This window comes from Aplysia californica, unplaced genomic scaffold (assembly GCF_000002075.1).
Source record: "Aplysia californica isolate F4 #8 unplaced genomic scaffold, AplCal3.0 scaffold00106, whole genome shotgun sequence".
In the NCBI taxonomy this organism is placed as follows: Eukaryota; Metazoa; Mollusca; class Gastropoda; order Aplysiida; family Aplysiidae; genus Aplysia; species Aplysia californica.
In genome coordinates this window covers 113,024-136,272 of record NW_004797376.1, presented here as the reverse complement: position 1 = coordinate 136,272, position 23,249 = coordinate 113,024, and the positions used below count along the sequence as shown (strand labels likewise).

Genomic DNA, 23,249 nt, shown 5'->3' with positions numbered 1-23,249 from the left:
AGAGAGAGAGAGAGAGAGAGAGAGATACTTTACTTCAGCTGCCCATGACACTGTTCGGTTCGTTGTTACTTAAGTAGTGAAGACCCGGTTCTGTTATTATTATATTTATGCTTGTACTTGTGTGCTGTCTCGAGAGTAGCGGTTCTTTTAAGTGTTTGGTCTTCTTGAAGACATAAGGCAAACGCAATTACTTAATTGGCCTTCAGAAAAATACTGATTAGTCTAGCATCTGCTTTTGTCGCGGCTTGCCCCTGCGATTTTTGGCATTTTTTGGTCAGCGGTCTTTGCATTAAAAAAAAAGCCCAAACCAACAATAAAAAGACGCCGCCGGGGAATAAAGAATCGAAAAAAAACAAACAAACCGAATCTCTTTACTTTTAGAAAAAAAGTTTAAATTATGTAGTTTCACTTCCGCTTCACTTCGCCGCTTTCTCACTTTGTTGACACCACGTTGATTTGTTATTTTCATGTGAAGACTATACGTACATTACATACTATAATATAATGCTGTTTCTCTTTTTTCCCTCTGTTTTGTAATTTATTTATTGGTGTGTTTTCTTGCTATTTTTCTGGTGTGTTGTTTTTCTATTTTTTGTGCTTATATAGCGTAATGTCATTTCATTAGATGCTTTTCCTACCTTAAAAAAAAATCAATGTGTTATGTTAGAGCGTGTCTCCACCAAAACCGAAACTGACGCTGGCACGTCCCTTGTCGGTGATTCCATAATTTACATCTTATCCTGTACTTTTTTTTCTTGAATTACACACGTTTAGGGTTAAAACAATCAATCTTCGGATAGTTGAACACACGCCCCTATTTGTAAAATTTTCTGGTTGTTTAGGTGCTGTTCTAATTTTGATTTCATTCTGTTTCGAAACCTTTATTTTTCACTGTAAAACAGAGTACAAGAAATTTTGGTGATTTAGATTAAGTTACCTCTATCAACATAATTTTGCGATAGATCTATACGTCGTTGCAGAGTGTTGAAGCTTGAAAATTAAACTCAAATGCTAGATTAGTGAAATGGACGAGCAGCAAGTGCGATAATACAGGAATGAAAGGATTTCCAGATTCCCACCCCCCAACTCCCCGTTAAAACCAAAAAAAAACACCAAACAAAACCACATGCCCTGACCCCACCCCCCTGCACACTTACACACACACACACACACACACACACACACACACACACACACACACACACACACACACACATATATATATATGCATACACAGACCCCCCCCCCACACCCACACAAGCCCACAAAACCCTCCAAAGAATAAATTCCAAAAGGACGCAGCACTCTGACAGAACAGAAAACGAAAAACAAAAGTAAAACAAGACCAGGCGCGACTCAAGGTGGGCTGGAGTTTGGCACTAATGCATCCAACACACCAAAAGAGCTCTGATGTTACGCTTTTATCCCCCATGCGGTCCCTTCCTGGTTTTATCTTTGGCATTTGGCTGGTACCTGATGTTGATCCTGACCCATGGTGCGGTGAGTTCCCTTTGAACTACACAAGCCCGAAAAATTGGCATCAAAGTTTTAAATGTGCCGTTGCTTCTTTCAGATCAAAGGCATTTCTAAGACGTCTGGTTAGAGAATGTGGCCTGCATTGAAGAATCGTGACTCTTTTGGCAGTCTTGGCGTTACTTTTCATGTCACAGTGGCTTACTTCTTGCGTGTATTTAAAAACGTGGTGGTGGCGTGTGCTTGGTGTGTGTACTACATACATGTTAGTAATATTTGTCTATGTGTAATTATGTACGCTTGCGTGTGTGCGTTTGTGTGCGTGTGTGTATATGTGCATATATGCGAGTGTATATATGTATGTACGTATGTATGTATGTATGTATGTATGTATGTATGTATGTATGTATGTATGTATGTATGTATGTATGTATGTATGTATGTATGTATGTATGTATGTATGTATGTATGTATGTATGTATGTATGTATGCATTATTTATGTATGCGCGCGCGCGAGAGAGAGAGAGAGAGAGAGAGAGAGAGAGAGAGAGAGAGAGAGAGAGAGAGAGAGAGAGAGAGAGAGAGAGAGAGAGAGAGAGAGATTAATGGCACAGAAATGTGGACACGCCGCCCAATTGATATGCATTATCATGAATGCCCATAGGATATGAATTTCCTTCTCGGACGACACTCTTGAAAGTCATGCATATTATACAGCATAGATGATTAGAAGAGAACATTTTCTAGCGTGAAAAACAAATTGACTTTGACACATTTTTCGTGGCTGCAGCAGCTTTTAAAGAGAATTCGTGTGTGGAAGACAAGGGTGGGGATAGCAAGGCGAGACAGACACCATGCCGGCCTCTGGATAAGTCTTTTCTTTGACAGGTTATGTGACTCCATATTCTCATAAACAACTGAGTGGGGGCTCTCGTGGCCAAGAGGTTAAGGTGTTGGCCTGTCATTCAAAAGGTCCCGGGTTCGAATCCGGGTAGCGACCGAAAGATTTTCTTCTCTAAATTTGTTTCCTTTCACCTCATTTCCTGCTCTCTAGCAATGTTCTGTCGTCTGATTTCGTCTCCTCTTTCTGCCCCCACCCCCTCACCTCCTTTGCCCCTTCCTCTGGGCTCCTGATTCTTTCTGCAGCTTTTCTACTGCTACTCTTTCGCTTCTTCTTAGGGGGCTCTCGTGGCCTAGAGGTTAAGGTGTTGGCCTCTCATTCAAAGGTCGTGGGTTCGAATCCGGGTAGCTTCCGAAAAATTTTTCCTCTCTAAAATGGTCTCCTTTCACCTCCTTTCCTGCTCTCTAGCAATGTTCTGTTGTCTGCTTTTATTTCCACTTTCTGCCCCCACCCCCTCACCTCCTTTGCCCCCTCCTCTGGGCTCCTGACTCTTTCTGCAGCCTTTCTACTGCTACTCCTTGGCTCCTCCTTACTGCTGTCTTTCTGCCACACCCCTGATCTTCTGGTAGGAAAGATCTACACCTAGCCTTTTCGGACAAGGGTGAAAAATCTCGGACGGCCCGTGTGCAAGTTGCGCACGTTAAAGATCCCTTGGTGGTCTAAAATCGATAAGAGTAGACTTCGGCCGCCACCCGGGCAAAATTCAAAATTTCCTACCAACTGAAAATATTAAGTGTGTCCCGCGCGCTCATATGACCTTATGCAGTTGCGAGCGCCGTTAAACACTTTACAAAAAACAAACAAACACATGAGTCAGTAGGGTAGCTTATGTGTTAGTTAATCAAGTATGACCATAAAAAGAAGAATATGGAGACATTTTGTACATAATGTGTATACGTTTTAAGAATGCTAGAGACACGATTGCCCTATATCAGACACGGCACCGGAGACCAAACGAAAAAAAAGAGGTAGTTATATGAATCCGATCGAGGAGGAGGAAATCACCTACGGCGTGGGTGTATCCAGGCAAGATATAGTGACCAGGGACAGATAAGCGTGGCGTTGACTGTTAGTACATAGTTGATGGCGCTCTTGTCTGGTCTACCCATCTATTTCCTACTTGTTTTGTTGTTACTATCAGTCTAGTGAAATGTGGCCATACTAAGCTTATTGGTAGCTCACCAAGTACTACAACCAAACAAGACATGCACAACAACATTGATATCAACAACAGCAACAACAACAACAACTACAACACCACAAACAGCCACAACAAAAACAGCAACAATAAAACAACTTAAAGAAACAACAGAATGAATGCATGTACCTACAGAGTAGCTGAATCGATTGATCAATCAATCAATCACTCACTCCACCAGTCAATGAAAGTGTGCATTGTTGTTAACGGGAGTGCGATGCAAGAGCGCACCAAAAAAGATGCTGAAACCCTCCTTTGTCACCCCCTTTTGCTGTTTTTTTGTTTCATAACACCAATGACGTAATTCTATTTCCACCCCCTCCGGCCACTCCCTCACCCTCCCCCCAAATCTCCATGTACTCACAGTGAAAACATCAGTGGTTGTTGGCTATAGAGCAGAAACCGTATTAATAATGCGTGAGCTGATTTTACGCCCCAATTAACATAAGTGTACGCAGCATTTCTATGGACTCAGCACTTAGATTATGTAGAGTATTAATCGACTCTATCAGTGTTCCCAGTGTACGTCTTGCTTAAGTTAATTTCTATCACGAGGTTTTATTTCTGTCTTGTGCCCGGTGAGACGGGATAACGAGCGAAGAATCGCTTCCTGCGTCAGGCGCTCCTACTTCTATCCCTGTTATCTGGACACGGAAGGAGAACTTTTCAGTATGCTATACAAAGTACATGATATATAATATGCACTGGACATCACCACCATCACTGCCGCCGCCAACACCACCACCATAGCAACAACAACGATATAGATGAATAATTTTATGAGCTTCAGAATCGATTGAACAATCAATCAATCAATTAATCAATTATTCCCCATTATTATCATGCTTGATTTGTGCCTAAGGTACTAAAAATCAACAGAGTTTGTGTTATCGTTAGAATGATCTTTATACAGGTACTCTAAATAAATATGTCATTTTGAAATTTTGCTCTCCTGTGTCATGCAAGAAATTACGTATCTGCAAGAAATACCCTAGCAGTGCAAAGCAGTGCAAAATAAACTTTGTAAGCGAGTTGCAACTCTCTCATCACAATATTTGCGTCATGTGCTTTATGGTGACGCGAGGTCAGTTTTGTCTTGATATTAATTCAAATAATCCGTCCCAAATACGGTAAAGAATTATTTTGCTTGGCAGAGCAATTATAATTTAAAGATTCAGACTTCCATCTCTAAAATGTAATATAGCAGATTTTTTTCCAGGTGTGGTGTGTCCTTTGACATAACCGTAAAAACCCTCAAAATTACGTTGTGTAATAAGAGATGACTTGATGACGTCTGCATTGCTGCTACAAAGGGAAACGTAAATCCAAGCGGATTCTTGCCTCGTGCTATTGAATACAAAGCAGATTATTTAGGGAGTTAACAATTGGGACATGGAGAACGGGTAAAATAACCGAAGTCTGAAGGAAATGATAACCAGTTTTGATCTTGGAAAATTCACATTTAAGCCTATTGTAGTTTTGTAGCTAAGAGACCTTTGTGTGACTCAGATGTAGAAAGACATTAGAATACCGACATTGACCCATGTGACATCAATAGTATCACTTGGTGAACACACTTTATTGTTTGCGGAATCTTTATCCCAGTTCCCGGATAGATGCGCAGGATGGCAGACGCAAGTGTTTTCCTTCTGTCTGGAACAATAACTGAAAACAGCACGTGTAAACATCATACGTAGGTTCCGTTCACAGATAATTAACGTACTTCTTGGTATTCGGGGGTTCAATCGATTGCACTATTGTCTCTAGTTTTAATCAACAATGTGCATGAAAAACACAAACTGGTATTGGCGTAAGATCTGTAACTCATATACCCTCCTGGGAAGCCAAAACAATACAACCTCCCATGCACATAAGAGTCGTTGACTGATAATTGCTTCTTTCTTAGTATTCAGTAGTTATATCGATTACAAGATAGTTGTCGGTTGTCGTTGTTCCCTGCAGAATAATGGTGATTCTGTGGAGACAAACGCCTACACCATGTTACAACATCGGCGATCATTCTGAACCGATGACCTGTAATGTGGATCGTCCTTATTGCCTTTATTGATTGGGATTTTAAATTGGGCTAATCTGGCGTTTGCGTGATCGTTAAGGCTGTCGGCCAAGCGCGATGGTTTTTCTGTTTGTTTCCATAAGATTGTGCACGACTCGTTAATTTTTATTCTTGGAGATACTGCAGTTACGTTTGCTTCAGAGTGAGATTGGCTTGTAGTGCATTGCATTTTATAAAGGGCGAACAAGACATTTGTTTACTCGATTCACGACTCACGTTATGCGAGAATTGCTTACATGGAAAGGCTATTTAGACTTCCGGGACATTGTTGGAGACACGTTCTTATTCATTATGATTGTGGACAATAGTATGCCACGTGTACTTCTGGTTCGGTGTCATCTTTCTTGTGAGATAATTATAGTGTGGCTGGTGGGGTATTAAACTGGGGGCAGGGATGATGCAAAATTGAATAGGTTTAAAGCCCCTTGCGTCACTGTAAGGTTGTTTAAGAGGCAGGACCTCCGAATTTAACATCCGATAAAATCTAGCCTTCAGTAGGTGGTTGGCAGGTGCTGCGGTGTGATTTGCTCCTTCTTTCCCATTAAACACCTATCGTCCTGATCTCTCCTCCTTCTTTTCGTGTTTGTTATTGTCTTGGAACGCCTCTGATCTTTAGCACTTATGTTACCTTATTGTGTTGCAAGTGCCGTAAAACTGTTACTAAAATCAAGGAAACAATTTTGTACCGAGCTGAGCCTCGAACCGTTGAATCCACAATCTCATTATTATGAGTGTGGAAGCCTAACCACAAGACAACAACCGCCAACAACAGAGGTGGTAAGGCAATGTCTGTGCGTCATGAAGCGAATCGATTACATTAGCGTCTCTCGTTTAAACAATGTACACACGAAACAAAAACTGGTATGACAGTTAGATCTTTTATACCAACGTCCTCCACCCCCCCTTTGGAAAAAGAAAAAAGAGAACTGTAGGCATCATCGGAATCCATGATTGTTTTTAATCAGTCTTGTCCTCGTCGCTTAAGGGGCTAATCGTGAAGCTTAAAAGTGGATAACATATAAAGGCTCGTTGTGTGTAGATTTCTCCTGCTGCCACGATCAGCCTCGGCTAAAGCTAAACGTTTGGAAGTTTTAAGTCATGTAGATGGAACTGGGATATTCAGCCTAAGCATTTGGTGTCGTAACACAATACGTTTAATGATGATAATTATATGTTAGTGAAGCGATACGGAAAAAACCCTTTCAACATTACTTTTTTGTAGACCACCCGTGCCACAAATTGGCGTGCCATTATTACTCCATTCAATGAGGATAATATGCTTTATTATGTATCATTGCAAAATTAAAAATATTATTTCTTCTAACGTTGTTTTGTCTTCGTTCTTCCACAGATTTTTCTTATGCTTACCCGGGCATTGGCAATATCTGCATTGATCAGGAATCGGCGTATCGATTAAAGAATTTGAAAACAAAATCGGAGGTACAGAAGCATTACAGATTGCATGCCGATGGAGAAATCTCACTTGAGAGTAGAACCGATACATTTCTCGTCTCTGCTTGCTTTGGTCGGGGTTGCGCATGCAGGGAATTTATAACGCGATGGTTATGCTGTCATGGTCCTGTGTGAGGACTTGTGGGAATTTACTGTATACAACAAATACCCATCGCTGTGGAGTGCATCAAAATCGGCCTCGATCAAAACAACATTAATGTGACGATTCAACATGGGCATGTTACGCCTTGGCAGGACAAAGCAAGTGTATTCGGCAAATATGTTTTCTTTAGCTTCGACGTTTTGGAGGAAACATATCAGAGACATGAAAGTACACTGTCGTACTTTCTGGACCTCTTCTTCAAATGGGCTGCTTTTCTTTTTCACTCTCTCCATCGTCACCACTTGCGCAACTGCAACGGAAATGTATGAAAACACAGGAATGGCGTGCAGAACTAATCAACGTCATCCTTACAATAATTCTGCCACACCCGTCAATCTATCTCTCATGACCCCGATAGATATCAACCTCGCCTTCCTCACGAACTTGGAGAATCATGGAAAAGGGAAACTCTTCGGAGGTGCCTTTTTCTTGGCCGTGGATCATCTCAACGATGAGGCGCGGAACAAGTCTATCCCTGTGACTTTCACACGGATATTCCGGGACACGAAGAACCTGGAGGCTGTGGCGATGAGGGAAATGGCAGAACTGTACTGTAACCGCACAGTGGACGCCTTCATCGGCCCTGACGCCTATTGTAACTCAGCCGGCCTCATGTCCACGGCCTACAACATACCCTACATGACCTTTGTGAGTATTTACTTTAAACAAATAAACGTAAGGTTTCTTGAGTTTTAAAGATGTTTTAAATAGTTTATAAGACTGTTTATAAAGCATACACACGAGTTTAGGAATGGTGAATCCAAGAGAACTGCTTACAAAATATAAATCATATATATATAGTATGAGAATGTCAGTTGCTGTTAATGTTTGATTGCGGAACACTTTAATGTTTAATTCTGAGAACATAATCACACCATGCTCTAAAATGCTTTTACTTATTGCAAAGAGCGAGTCAAAGGAAAAATAGCTGTCACAAGTATATTGTGGTAGAATATTGTATAACTCGATAAATAAAAAGACAACAAATTATGTTTATGTTTGCCCAGTAGTAGAAACTATTTCTAAACGATCTCTCTTATTGTATTTTTATTTAAAATTTTTTTTTTTTTTTACCAAACTTTGCTATTTTAGAATAATGATGTGTCAGATATGAGATTGCGGGCTCGGGGGTTTGAGCGTCAGCTCGGTCCAACGTTGTGTCCTTGGTAAAGACACTTTACACGAATTTCCCTTTTGGCTCGGTCCTTTCGGAGATGGACGCTAGATTCAGAGATCCCGACTCTTTAAATAACCTAATAGTGTTGATAGGGGCGTTAAGCCTATACCATTTTTTGTGTTAGATATGAATCTTAAAACTAAAAACTGGATTAAATATGAAGGGGTGCCGCTACCTCTAACGGTATTTCCAAAGACGATGGTTTGGTTATTATGGAAACCACAAACATAAATTTCCTAAATGAAAAGATGTACTCATCTGAAGTGATAAAACTGTGCAGAATTCCCCCTCCCCCTTTCGGTTTGGTTTGCTAAACGTTTTCTTTTCCGTCGCCATTGATGAGCACCATCGAAGCTGTAGGACATTAATTGTCCTTGGGGTAAGAGATTTGCATGAGGAAAGAGTGAAGGTCGGAGGTAGAATGGCGAAATGTATGGTTTAAAAAAAAAATTCAAATTAGTATCCTCACCACAAAGGGCAGTGAGGCTAAACAGTTCAATAAAAGTGGCTCTGGAGCGCGGCAAAATGACTTTACTTTAAAGAAATGTAGTAAAAAGAAGCTCTGCCAGTTCAAAAGTCCCTTTTGTGGAGGCCCAAACATTGGATAAAAATCCAATACAAACGTACTTTTATGAGGGAAGGCGGGAGAGGAGCAAGCTATTTAGAGGCTAACCGCAAGAATAGAAAGCGAATACTAGAAATATCAGATGCTGAATAGGTAACATTAAGCCAAGGATCTCACTCCCTCGCTAGGAGTCCCGGCGCAGAGAACGCTGTCTGGAACATACGAGAATGAAACCAGAGAAAGCATAAATCCCATGCATTTGCAAGTTTTGACCTCTGAGACTGGCACGGTAGCAAGAAGAAGAAGAAGAAGAAGAAGAAGAAGAAGAAGAAGAAGAAGAAGAAGAAGGTGGGTGTGGGAAAGAAGGAGAAGGAAAATTATACGAAGGCTGGAGGACGCAAAAATAAATTATTCTTATCCGGTTCTCAGGGCAAGTCTTTCTCCAGATTTGTAACGCTAAGAATAACATTTATAGACTTGCACAGTCTTTTGTCCCTCGGGGAGGCTTATTTCTACCGCGTACGTCCTATTTATTTTGTCTCGCCTCCCTCAAGTTTTTGTAATCTTGTTTTGTAATCTTGTTTGGGACTGAAACACGATACGTCTCTGGAGGCTACGTCGCCGAAATTCGATTAACAAATCAATAGAGTTCATAAAGCAAGTCTGGTCTGTTTCAAAGAATTGCAAACAATTTTAGGGCTTCCTTACTAAACCTAGGACTTCTTTTATGATTTCATTTTTGTAACTCGTTAGCAAAATGAAGAGTCACGAATGAGTACCATTACATTTTGTCTAAAAATATTATGTTGTGTTGATTTTTTCCCTAGAGAAGTGAGTGGTTCATATATTTAGAATACACGACCTCATATGGTGGAAGAATTTTAACTTGCATTCTATTTCCATTTTTACTGTAGACTGTTATTTCAATGACGATGCTGTTAGTCCTTTTTGTTTCGTTTTACCCCTCTGTCACCAATCTATTTGATAACAGGGAATGGGTCGTCTGCAAAAATGCTCTCTTTTCTGTAACTCTAAGAAATAATTTGGGGTCAATGCAGTCAGATCGTACAGTAGTAATTGTGTGCAGAGACAAATCATGAGCATGTGGGCATTACCCATCGTGTGAAGAATCCAACTTAGCTGTAAGATACTGTTTGAACGTTAGATCACGAATATGATTCTCTGTACAATACATAGATACTTGAACTATCGATGAAAAGCCGAACCATCTCTCATTTCATGGGTGCACGGATATTGCATAGTGCAGTCTTCAAATCTTAGTGTTGTACACGTTACAGTCAAAGCACACCATAGAGAAGCACACTGACTAATGAAACCTAAACACCTCCGGTTATTTCTTAAAGAGAGAGGGTTACTGTGCTTTGGGAAACAATATTCCTGGTTCCATTAGCAGGTTAGGTGGGGTGTGGAGATAGAGCGGGTTAGAAGCTACAGCTTTAACTAATACGTATAATAATTATTGTTCTTTAGATGGTCTGGTCTGGACTTGTTTAACTATTTTAAGCGACATTATCTGGGTGAAGAGAAAGTTTAGTTTTAGTAGAAGAGAGTTTTTCGGCATTTGCAACACAATAAGGTAATACTCGTATATATACCGACGATCAGAGGCATTGCAAGAAGAGTGTAACAAACACACACAAGGAGGATAGCTAAGGACAATAGATGGTTGATAGGAAAGTAGGAGCAAACCACACCAGAGCAGACGCCAACCACCCACTTCAGAAAGTGAGCTCTAGCAAACCGCTCGTTTATTTTGATAACCTGTATTTCTCCTGATTCATTGCCAGTGTGTCTTCAATCTGTCATCTTTGTTGCCACAAAAAGGCTTTCTTTATATCAGACTTCTTGGCAATATATTGGTTTACAACTCAAATATATAAAAAAGGTTTAAATTTATTATTTTTCAAAGTGAAAACCAGTCATGGGGCAATTATGCTGTCAGAGACCACACATAATACGTTTTAAATATCGGTCTTTTAGACTAGGGTTCCAAAAAGAAGAAAAAATAGTGAATTTTTGTTTTCCATTTGAACATTTGCTTTCGAATTAAGAATTAGCTTAGCTGTTGAGAGACAACAACGTCTAGGTTTGGTCTTGGAGATTTATGGCACTAGCAACCCAAATAGATCATATAAGTGCGAAGGTTAGATGTGTTACCTCTAGAGAATCATACAAAGAAAAAAAAGGGGGAGAAATGAGAACGATAGATCTTTGACTAGAGGGAAGGAGCAATCCACACCAGATCGCCCGTCAGGCACCCACTAGATTCGAAAAAAAAGCACAATAAACCTTTTAAAATTGTGGGGCATCGTGGTGAAATCAGGCGCTCGTCAAATAATGAATTCTAAGAAATTGTCATCTTACCACCCGTTTGGTAATTTAAAAAAGAGTAATTTTGGGCTCAACTCCTTTAATGTTTTATAAAAACATTTATGTATGGATTTTCACTGAAAAACGCAGCTCAAAGGCTCGAACAAGTAATTTGCCGATTCCAAGGACACTCAAGCATTGGAAATCTGCCTTTTTGTCGCAAATTTTATTTCTGACACCGCGCGACACCCCCCTCTTTCTATCGTAAATTCTGTTCCAGGTAAATGTTTATTTTTTTCCATCAAAACCAAGAAAATGTAACACGCTTTAAGATGATATCAATAACTCCATATGCGCGAAAACTGACGAACGGCTGATTCCACTGCGTCGTGACACAAATGCTCTGCGATCCATGTTGGCCCTGGCCTGAGCAATTGTTAAGGCTTCCAGCTGAACGACTGGCTCCAGGTAACCATGCCTTAAACTCGTTTGCAGCGATAGTGTTTTATTTTGTTTTTGTTAATTAAATTACTCGAAAACAGAGAAAGTGGAAAGAGGCTGAGGGGCAAAAATATTCCCAAATATTAGTAGGTTAGTTGGCTCATAAGACCGCCCTAAGAAAGTGAGTTTAATACCAACTCTAGCTGTATGCAGATGTGCGCTGATCAAAGACAAGAATCGTCCTAAAACAATGCCAAGGTACATAGATAGCATTTTAAACAGGTGTAATGTGAGAGTACATTTAGTCGAAATTATCAGTTCGTAACACACGCTTTTAGTTGCGCTGTCCCTCCAACTGTAGCTTACTTCGCCGTGCATATTTCTTGTCAATTGTGACCACTCTATTTTGAAAGTACACTTTTTCTTTGTCACATCTACTGATTGCTCACGTCTAGCAACCAGCCCTTTTATCACATCTCTATTTCCGTCTGTCTCTCTGCCCACTTATCAATAATGTATATTGTTCGTTTTTGTTTTTTTTGTCCCTTCTCTTTTCCTTTCTCTTATTTGCATTTTGTTGCTTCTCTTCCCTTTTTATTGTTTTGCTCCATGTTCTTGCACACTGTATTTGTTTGTTTCATTTTTTCATTAGACTTTTTAAAGAAATAGAAGTGAGTGAGTGAGTGAGTGAGTGAAGGCTCAAAACGAACAGGAGAAAGCGATAGAGAGAGGGTGGAGGGAGAACGGACGAGAGAGCGAGCGAGCGAGAGAGCGAAAGAGAGAGAGAGCGAGAGCGAGAGCGAGAGCGAGAGCGAGAGAGGAGAGAGAGAGAGAGAGAGAGAGAGAGAGAGAGAGAGAGAGAGAGAAAGGGAAAGAGAGAGAGAGAGAGTTTAAGTTTAGTTATTCTTCCAATTAGTTTGTAAAATGAATTAAGCTTGTCAATCGGTCTGTCTCGTTCTCCTCGCTCTCCTCACTCTCATTCTACTTTTATGTTGCAACTTCCACAGACGCAAGTTCACTCTCCACTCAAGTGGAAAGATAGCTCTTGTACCGAACCACCGTCTCATCATAGTTTGTTGACAGCGTGTAATGGTTGTCTGTCCTTGCAGCAGCTTATCTTATGCGTGCACGATTTCCTCACTTACATTTATTGATGACATGGCCCTTTCTTTTGCTGTGTCGCAATGCTGTTCTCTCTCTCTCTCTCTCTCTCTCTCTCTCTCTCTCTCTCTCTCTCTCTCTCTCTCTCTCTCTCTCTCTCTCTGTCTCTCTGTCTCTCTGTCTCTCTCTCTCTCTCTGTCTCTCTCTCTCTTTCTCCCAGCCCTCTGTACTCCTCCTTTTTTACCTCTTCGTATTCTATTTTTGTTTGTGTACTTTTGTGAGTGAGTGAGTGAGTGAGTGTGTGTGTGTGTGTGTGTGTGTGTGTGTGTGTGTGTGTGTGTGTGTGTGTGTGTGAGAGAGAGAGAGAGAGAGAGAGAGAGAGAGCGAGAGTGTCATTGGTGTTGTAGAAACCTGATTGGACTCCTCTCCCTGGTCATTTACGCCGCAATTTCCAACAATTTGCATACAGAAGTAGAAGTAGCCAGGTGAAACCTGGAGAACTTTGACAACTCATCGAGATTGTATATATTTTGTGTTGCGATCTGAATGCTACTGCATCTTACAGCCATTGTTAGTTTCAGATAATTAAAAAAAAAAAATTGTCATGAAGGTGGGGGAGGGAGAAGAAGAAGAAGGAAGAGGCAAAGCCCGATATTTCAATGTTTCAACGTGGAAAAGGTAGGGAACTGACTATGCATGATCTTAAAGAAATACAAAGACCGCAGATTAAAAGCTAGAGAAATAATCATGCAGAATCCCGGGGCCCTGTTCTGGGTCGACGGTTGTTGTAAAAAGAAACCACAAAGAAACGAGCATAACAATATTGAGGAGGGCTTGTTATGACAGTGGCTATCGAATTCCGCACAGTGGGCTGCAGTAACAAGGCAGCCACCCAAAGCATGGGAGGAAATGTTTGAAAACAAATCGGAACATGGAATGTGAGGACCCTACAAGCCAGAACATTTAGACAATGTGACGAAAGAAACACTTGAGCACATCACATACATTTTGGTGAAAAAGTGGTGAAATTGTACGGGTTTAACAACCCTATCAACACTATTAGGTTATTTAAGGGGAGGGACCTACGATTTTAACGTCCGTCTCCGAAAGAACAGAGGCAAATAGGACATTCGTGTTAAGTGCCTTTCCAAAGACGCAACGCTGAAGCTCGAACCCTCAAACCCGTAATCTCAAGATTACGGGTTCGGTAGTCTAACCAATGGACTACACTACTGACGCCACCATAGACACTTTGAGAATTTCAAAGACAGACAGACGGACAGACGGACAGACCGACAGATAGATAGATAGATAGATAGATAGATAGATAGATAGATAGATAGATAGATAGATATAGGTCAATACTCACAGTCATCCGGCAGATCGAGGTGTCAGGTCGACATAAACCAAGTTTTAGAAAATGCCATCCATTTTCGTTTTATGAACTCTCATTCCTCTTGTAGTTCCCATTCATTCCTCTTGTAGTTCCCATTACTACACCTTGTTAACCTGGAAGAACTCAGTAATGATGCTGAGATGGCCCCCTGCCTCTCTTTACGCCTAACACATCCACCCTTCTTTCAACATGATGCGGCTTATAGTGCTGAACAGCACTCCATCCTTCCCAGCCATCGACATTATCTCTTCGGCCCCTCTCGAATTGCCTTTAGTAAGGAAGAAAAAAGTGTCCTCTGGAATGCTCTGTTTCAGATTTCTAAATTCGCCAACAACGTGGATGTAATCCCTCCAAAGCTAAGCTTGTCATGTAATAAAAGGGCATTGGAGAGGTTAAATGATCATATTATGGTACCGAGACGAATAGCAACACCCCTTGCGAGGAAACCGCTGAATACTTTATGACGTGTTTTCTTAATGAGGCAACAGATCAAACTTGTTTGTCATCTAATGTTTGCTTCCCTTTCCTGCAAAACCTTTAGAAAAAAGCTCTCTACGTTGAATAATGAGTACTCCTTACACAGCTCTAGGGTGTGCTTTTGGTAGGGGTTATTGGCAATTTCGAAAAATTTTGGAATGGCCACCTAGGCCGGAGAGGTTGAAAAGGTTGATAATAAAGGGGCAGCAAAAAGGAAAAGGAGTGAGAAGAGGGGAACGTTGTGTAAATGTGTGTGTGAGCGTGTTTGTGTATGTGTGTGTGTGTGTGTGTATGTGTGTGTGCGTGTGTGTATGTGTGTGTGTATGTATATATATATATATATATATATATATGTGTGTGTGTGTGTGTGTGTGACGGGGTGGTCGGTTGTGTGTGTGTGTGTGTGTGTGTTTTGTGTGGGGGGGTTCCCTGGGGGGATGTGTTCGAAGTATGTGCAAAAAAGACATTGTTTTGGCAGCGTGCTTATTTTCCAGTTGTTTTCGAAGATCTTTGTAAAATTCTGGATCCTGTTAACACTGACTAGATCCGAGCCCCCCCCCCCCCCCCACCCGCTTCTGGTTAAAGACGAACGGAAATAGAGACCGAGATGGCGATAGAGGGTAGGACAGAAAATAGGATTAGGATTGGGATAGAGTAGCTCTTTGAGGTATATTGGGAAGGGCAAAAAGTTGGATAAATGTGGCATTCTAAGGTACAGTAGATAGGGCGAAAAGTGGAATTGAGGCTGGTATGGAGTGACATTTTTTCGAAAACAGGACAGGCTGAAAACTCAAATGATTGAAAATTTGGTGGTAGCGGGGATAGAGTGACTCTGAGATATAGAGGGAAGGGCAGAATATTGGGTGGCGAAGGTCATAGAATGTCACTGAGAGCACAGTACATATAGTGGGATGGAGATGGTGATGAAGAGACTAAAGTTCCGGTGTGATTGGATCTCTGTATAATGTTTCAGACACCTGCAAAACGACTGGCCTTGGAGATAAGTAAAAGAAAAGAGAAGCAATTAGGGTAATGACAAAAGTGACTTGTTTCATTTCACAGCGAGAATTCATCGGCAATGACAGAGCTGAGGACAAAAGAGTGACCGTGCTGTTCATCCGTCTATTTCCTCTGCTTGGGACATTTGCGTCATATGTGTCTGTGTCAGAGAAGTCTTTCTCTGTCCAATATCCCGCCCTCCTGCCTTTCTTGGTCTTAGTATCGATTGTATCTTATCTTTATAAAGTCATTGGTCAACGTCATGCCGACTGAAGGGAACGTCTAGAATACACTGTGGGCTGGAGAAAAAAAAGAATCTCGTCTCGTCAAAGCTGTGTCCGCAATGTCAGTGAAAGTCCCACCCACGAAGGAAATAAGCACCCACACGGCTTTTGAACGACAACCGTTTCAAAACTTGGAGTACGTAGGATTAGAGGCTTGTCCCGAGACTTTAGAATAAGGGGCAATCGACATTATTTTGTCTCCTTATTTTGTTTCAAAACTCGGAAAGACAGATTTGACATTTTTGAGTGAGTGGTTTATAAAACCAAAACAATTCAGACAGGCAGAATGGCAAGTCAAGAGTCAATGTGTTTAATTGGAGAAAGTTCCGAGAAGCACCTTCCAGCTACTGGAAAAGTTAGGAAGAGGTAGAAAAAGTATAATAAGAAGAAAGGTTATAAATAAAAAAGTTTAAAAAATGTACTATTTCGGTATTTTGAGGCTTGTTTAGAACTTTATTCCGTACATGTTACGCCTAACCTATTAATGTTCTTGTGTACATATTTCCTGCCCCACCAGGGCAGTGCTACGGACTGAAGTTGTCTTTAGGTCATTCCCAAAGGGGGGAGAGTAACATGTTTGTATGCACAGTAGAATTATAAATGGACTGATTTATAGATCTCGTGCTCATATTGTGCCGGAACAATAAAGGGGAAACTGCTGCTTTTTCTTCCGTCACCCTTTTCATTTTCCTCTACTTCTTTTGTATGTTTGTCACTCTCTTGTGAACTGACATTTTCGGGGTGCCTTGATAGTCGAAGCAAACTTTGTACTGTTGAGGCTAGAGAGGTGAGCAGAGTAAGCTTGATTCACCGTCTAGACTTCTCTGTTGACATCCTCACTTTGGCGCTCATAGGACCTTATTATGCAGTTGCGAACGCCGTAAAACGTTACTAAAACTAAAATATGTTTTCTTCTAACGTACATTTATTTCTAGTGCCATGTACATTATTTTCAATCGATTTTAATGTATGTGTGTAACGTCCCCATCGGCACAATTTAGATCATTTAGAAGATGGGCTTCCGACCAACTCGGGCTGAGTGGGATACAACGTCCCAGAAACAAAGGCGAAATTCTTGATAAAAAATTCTCCCAACTTGGGAATCGAACTCGGGTCCCCTACGTGTGACAGCGAAGCGTCTAACAGCTGCACCAAAGTTGCCAGTAAAATGTTTACCTTTTATTATTGTTCTCTAAGATGTCTAAAGCTGCAAGGCCAGCTGGATGAGGATAACCAAAGATTGTTCTCATGAAAAGTATGGCTCATTCTTCTGTTTTAGAGACTTCTTAACGAATATAGATATTGGACGGTGTTATTTTTAGGAAGTCAACCCCCCCCCCCCCCCCCGTAAACAATCCTATTATAACTAATTAACTCCAATGTACAATCCTTGTACAGCTTTATTGATTTCACTGTTCAATTTTAGTTTAATTTATTATCCTCATTGTTTTCCACACGGTTCGTGATATTAAGGACTGCCAAGACCACCAGAACTCCACTGGGAGACACCTGATGGTGAACACAGAGACTCTGATGGCCTATGTCTCTAGCTCGGTGATTGCTGTCATGAGTAAATACTCCTGGACGTCGTGCTGGCTCATATCGGGAACGGACATGAAATGGGCGGCCACGAGTCAAAAGTTCAAACTGAGCGCAGAGATGAACAACATTACGTGAGTATCACAAAGGGGAAAAGGGGGTATTGTTAAACTAGAGCTTTAAAAGTATGCTGTGTTCTCTAAGGATTAGATTTGTTATTTTGCTTAGGCATTTTTACACTCTCCTGACTGAAAACAGATGGTGTTAAAAGTTGCTGAGATTCGGGAAGAACTCAACCTGCCCTTTTACGTTTTGTGACTGCTGGAACCTTTGATCGCCCACAATGAAAATCCCAGTGATTCCCCCCCCCCTCTCTGCCACTCCCATTCTTTGACTCATATATATACACACACACACACACACACACACACACACACACACACACACACACACACACACACACACACACACACACACACACACACACATATATATATATATATATATATATATATATATATATATATATATATATACACGTACATGTATTAAGGAACTGGCCACCCTACCACAATATGTTGAAGGCCCAGGAAGTTGTCTAACTAACAAGGCAATCCCTAATGTCCGGATCGGACTATATATTAAACACATACACACACACACACACACACACACACACACACACACACACACACACACACACACACACACATACACACACACACATACACACACACACGCACACACACACACACACACACACACGCACGCACACACAGCGCGCACGCGGGCATTCGCACATTCTGCTTGTTTTGTATAATATTAGGATATAATTCCTTGCTTTGAACAAGATCACGCCCTTATCTAAAGTAACAGCTGTAGTTACAGTTTGTCGGAATGAAAGAGCCTTTTTTTCACCAACTGACCCATATCATTAGTCATGTCCCACACCATGCTCGACCCAACAGAGACCGGCGTCTACTTTTGGCAAAAGGCAGAGTTGGTGACATTCCAGTTACTCAGCTGTGATGGTTAGACGTTACACCGTGCGAGCGAACAATACGAGTTTAATTCCCTTGAGGGAAAGAACTTTACGAGTCTCACCGTATTTCTGACTGGGTAGAAACTATGTACTTACTGATGTATCTAAAATGGGTCCTTGGGGGCGTAAATCGTTTTCAATAAATCTGTTATACCCTACGAAAAGTCTTGGTAAGACATGAGATTTTTGGAGGAGAAAAAATTCAGGACTTCACCAGTCCTGGAAAAAACAACTCTTTTTTTCCATGCTCCACGCACTACATCACGTACTACGCCAGATCAAAACGTTCTGTTGACACAATTTTCAACATAATTATGTAATATTGATTACGAGAGTGGTTTGGACTCGGGGTAGCAAGGAAAAGGGTTGGCCCATAGCGTCATCAGAGCGGTAATTAACACCGCGAGGGTCGAGCGCAGTTAGCGGGGCTGGACGTCGGAGGGAAACGTCACACCACACAGCACAATCCTCTAAGCGTTGCTAATCACAGTGTTGACGTATCCTGCTTGTTTACAAGGACTGAGGTGTTCAACTGAGGCTATATTTCTGGTATGACCTGATAAGCTCTCCCCACCTTTGAACTGTTTTTGTCAGTGTAGTTGAGTGCTTGTCGAACGTTTTATATTCAGCGTCCACTTCTTTAAGAGGTTTGAATATCCTTACGCCCACCTACCAATATTTCCAATACCTGGGCAACCTGCATCAAATCACCAACGAGCCAGTGATACCGACTTAGTGTAATTAAATGGCGACGGTATTGTTGTGAAAGCACAGTATACCAATTCAATTCAACAGGTTTCTGTCTGTTTCCTGCGTCTGTAGGCTACTATTTTATTATTCTTTTTAAACTTTACGTTTCTTTATAAACATGCTTGCATGTGAACAATTCTTTTGAGGGCTTTGAGAACAGCATCGGTGCGCAGAAAATATTTTTTAAAAGACCTGAGCACTGCAATTTCAAAGTTAGGGGGGCTTGTAGATCATTGAGGTCTAATGTTGTTGAAACCTAAGCATGCTACGTAGATCCTGTTATGACAAAATATAAGCAGATAAAACCGCTCGGGGACAAGTCTTATAGACCGTAACGATTTTCAGGATGATAGATCACCTATTGCCGGTCAACGTGTTGGATTGGAACCCACATGGTAAGAGATTAAAGGGAAGACCACTGGAAACCTGAAGAAGACTTAAAGAGACTGATTAAGAGAAAATTGTGAAGATATAAAATGATATCAACAGGATAGCCCAGGATAGGGAACGGTGGAAAGTGTTTGTGGCCTGTTCCCTGGTGCAGGGTGGAAAAGGCAAAGATGATGTTGTCACTTGTCATCATGGCAGTTTTCGTCCATGTCACAACACTCCTCTATCTTCCCAAGTCTCTGCTTTGATGTATAGTATTTCACGAAGTTGTAGCCCAGTGTCGGATTTTACGTCTTCAGTGATGTTGGAGGTTCTCCTTTATTTCTCTTTGACCCTATTTTTCCCTGCAGCCCAGCTGTCATCAGGTCCCCTTTTATGTTTCTTTGTCACACAAATACAAACAAACAAAAACAGAATAATAGATGCACTGACAAAAAAGCCCATAACAGCAGTTTAATCAAATGGAAATACATTTTGAGATTCACAGAATTCTCTATCCATTTTGTCGCTGCTCGCTCTGCTGGGGTCCCAGAAAGACTTACTTCCGAATTACCCTTAAGACCACCATTTGCCCGTAATATTCGTCCGTGCAGCTCAATCAAAAAAGGTCTTCGCCCAATGATTAGTTTTAAGAATACACACAGCCATGATATTGCTTTTGCCGCAGGCATTCTTCTTTCATAACCTTATTGTTCTTGAAATGGGAGCTATGGTTGACATCCATCCTCGATTGCGTGAGCCGAGAAAATGAGGCAATCTGTCCCGTAAACGAACGTGTTGGGCAATGAGAGGAAAAAGAAGGGAGAAAGAGATGTTAAGGGATGTAATTAGACCTCAACAGTCAACTACGCGGTCATTTAAGACATCTTTTCCGACGCAAAGTCAGGAATGTGAAAGTCATTTTAAGACTTTACCCAAGTATTTAATTTTTTGCTTTTGGCAAAATAATACTCCGCAGTAACTCAACCGTTACCTTGTAAATGTTACACGAGAGTTCGAATATAAAATTTACCCTCCTAAGTTCAGTGAGCAATTTTCCAATCTATTAATTATCAATAATAAACGGAACCATCTGTTCTTTTGAAGCAGTACAGTTTGAATAGAAAATGTATGTGGTATAATGGTTGGGCACCCCGCTATCAAACGCAGAGGACTTAAATATTTTCATATAGTGAATATTTGGACCGCTAACTGTCCGAAATGGTGATCTCTTATAATAAGCTCTCTGTCATGCAACTGTAAGCAAACATTGTAAAAGCAGTCTAACTATCAGGACATTTCAATATTGTTTTTTTAAAAACTGCCATAATAGTCTCGGTGCACTTTAAAGAACAGCATAATATGCCTAATGTGCTGATGACTATTACAGCTGGTCGAACAGTCATACAAATAAGTGACTGATTGCTATTTAGTCACCGACTCTCCCTAGTGGCTACTTTTCATATTGAAAGAAGTGATAATGAACTTGTTAGACCGTTGTATGGGAAGATGGCATCACAACGGGACGTATGTGCGTGTGTGTCGTTGTATGTATGTATGTGTGTATGTGTGTATGTGTGTGTGTGTGTCTGTGTGTGTGTGTGTATGTATGTTTGTATGTATTTGTAAAGTGTTTTACGGCGCTAACTGCATAAGGTCATATGAGCGCGCGGGACACAGCTAATATTTTCAGTTGGTAGGAAATTTTGAAGCCTACTCTTATCGATTTTAGACCACCAAGGAATCTTTAACGTGCGCAACTTGCACTTGCACACGGGCCCTCTGAGATTTTTCGCCCTTGTCCGAGAAGGCTAGGTGTAGATCTTTCCTACCAGAAGATCAGGGGTGTGGCAGAAAGACAGCAGTAAGGAGGAGCCAAGGAGTAGCAGTAGAAAGGCTGCAGAAAGAGTCAGGAGCCCAGAGGAGGGGGCAAAGGAGGTGATGGGGTGGGGGCAGAAAGTGGAAATGAAAGCAGACAACAGAACATTGCTAGAGAGCAGGAAAGGAGGGGAAAGGAGACAATTTTAGAGAAGAAAATTTTCGGTCGCTACCCGGATTCGAACCCGGGACCTTTGAATGAGAGGCCAACACCTTAACCTCTAGGCCACGAGAGCCCCCCCGTATGTATGTATGTATGTATGTATGTATGTATGTATGTATGTATGTATGTATGTATGTGTGTGTGTATGTGTGTATGTGTATATGTGTGTATGTGTATGTTTGTATGTATTATGTGCGTGGGTGTACTGCGAACGTGCGTGAGTGTGCATGTGCGTGTGCGTGTGCGTATGCGTATGCGTATGAGAAGAATGACTTAACATAGGAGGACATTTGCAGTACAGGCAAACCGTTATTTATTATAAAATGAAGAAAACAAGAAAAAAAAACCCAAACGAATATGCAGCGTCTAGTCATTACATTGTCTTGCCGACCTCTAATGGTTATGGGCTTTCGTAGTGTAACTTAGATTATATCTGAGTATAGGCTGTTTATAGTTATGCAACGTTGAGGTACATCTTTGCCCAAAGCATTCAGTAAACCCTTTCTGTCAGCGGTCAATTTCTTATCATTGTTTTATTTAGCTGTCCTCCATTTGTGTAATTGTTGTCACTGACACTACAGGTACTTTGCTTAATCGTTGTATTGGATCTTTAAGAGTCACCAAAGGAGATTATTTTCTTGTCTCAAGCTTATGAAATCGCAATGCTAGTCAAACTGTACTGTAAGCTTTTTATACATCACTTGAGCATGGTTTTGGTATTTTTTGATAGGAGGAGGGCTACGCTTTATAAGATGCCGGTGAATGTACGATGATTTATATATTCTGAAGAGATTATCACAAATATCTCTCAATACATTGGTTTATAACGTATAAATAAAAGAAATGAAAAACAGTAAAGCCCACTCCTGTTCAAAAGCGATGCACCTGTACCAGGGCGCTCTGGTTTACAAAATGATAAAATGTGATCATCCATGATTGCTAAAAGGGAATTTAAAAACTTCAAGTTTCTTTCCACACCATTTGTTACATTAAATCAATTTGACAAAATATGCATACATTAAGCGTAGTGTCGCAATTAGGAGAATGAACGACCTTGCTTTTGAAAGTGCTATTGTCCCACCTTATCTGATGTAAACCTTTTAAACTGTGTAGAAACCACCCTCTATCAATATTTTAATGAAATTTTCTGGAATACAGCTAACAAGCGTTTACAAAAATTATTGATCTGTTGTGACAATTCGAAACAAATCCCCATGCAAAAGTAGGAGAGTCTCTGTTCGATAGTTGAGATGTAATTTGGCAGAAAGTTGCGCAGCGGACCTCTGACCGCGCTGTAGTTAAACATCTGCTGTTCAGACACGCAAGGGCCGTGTTTCAGGCGTGGGTTGGGGACAATATTGTAATATAACGAAACAGCCTGTCGACAGACTACTACGAAAGTAGTTGTTACAAAAAAAGTCGTTATAGAAAGATTAGAGAGATGTACCAGTGATACACGTCTAGGGCAAAGGTGC

The 23,249-nt window shown here is 41.0% G+C and overlaps 1 protein-coding gene across 1 annotated transcript in view; it reads left to right on the top strand.

Annotated features, from left to right (window-relative positions):
- LOC101857781 (guanylate cyclase 32E) overlaps window positions 1-23,249 on the top strand; it is a gene marked incomplete in the record, with an annotated part of 173,169 nt that overhangs the window by 91,400 nt on the left and 58,520 nt on the right. Inside the window, 2 exon segments of the mRNA XM_035969023.1 lie at window positions 6,999-7,910; window positions 17,507-17,706. Of these exon segments, the coding sequence (XP_035824916.1) occupies window positions 7,332-7,910; window positions 17,507-17,706 (779 nt within the window).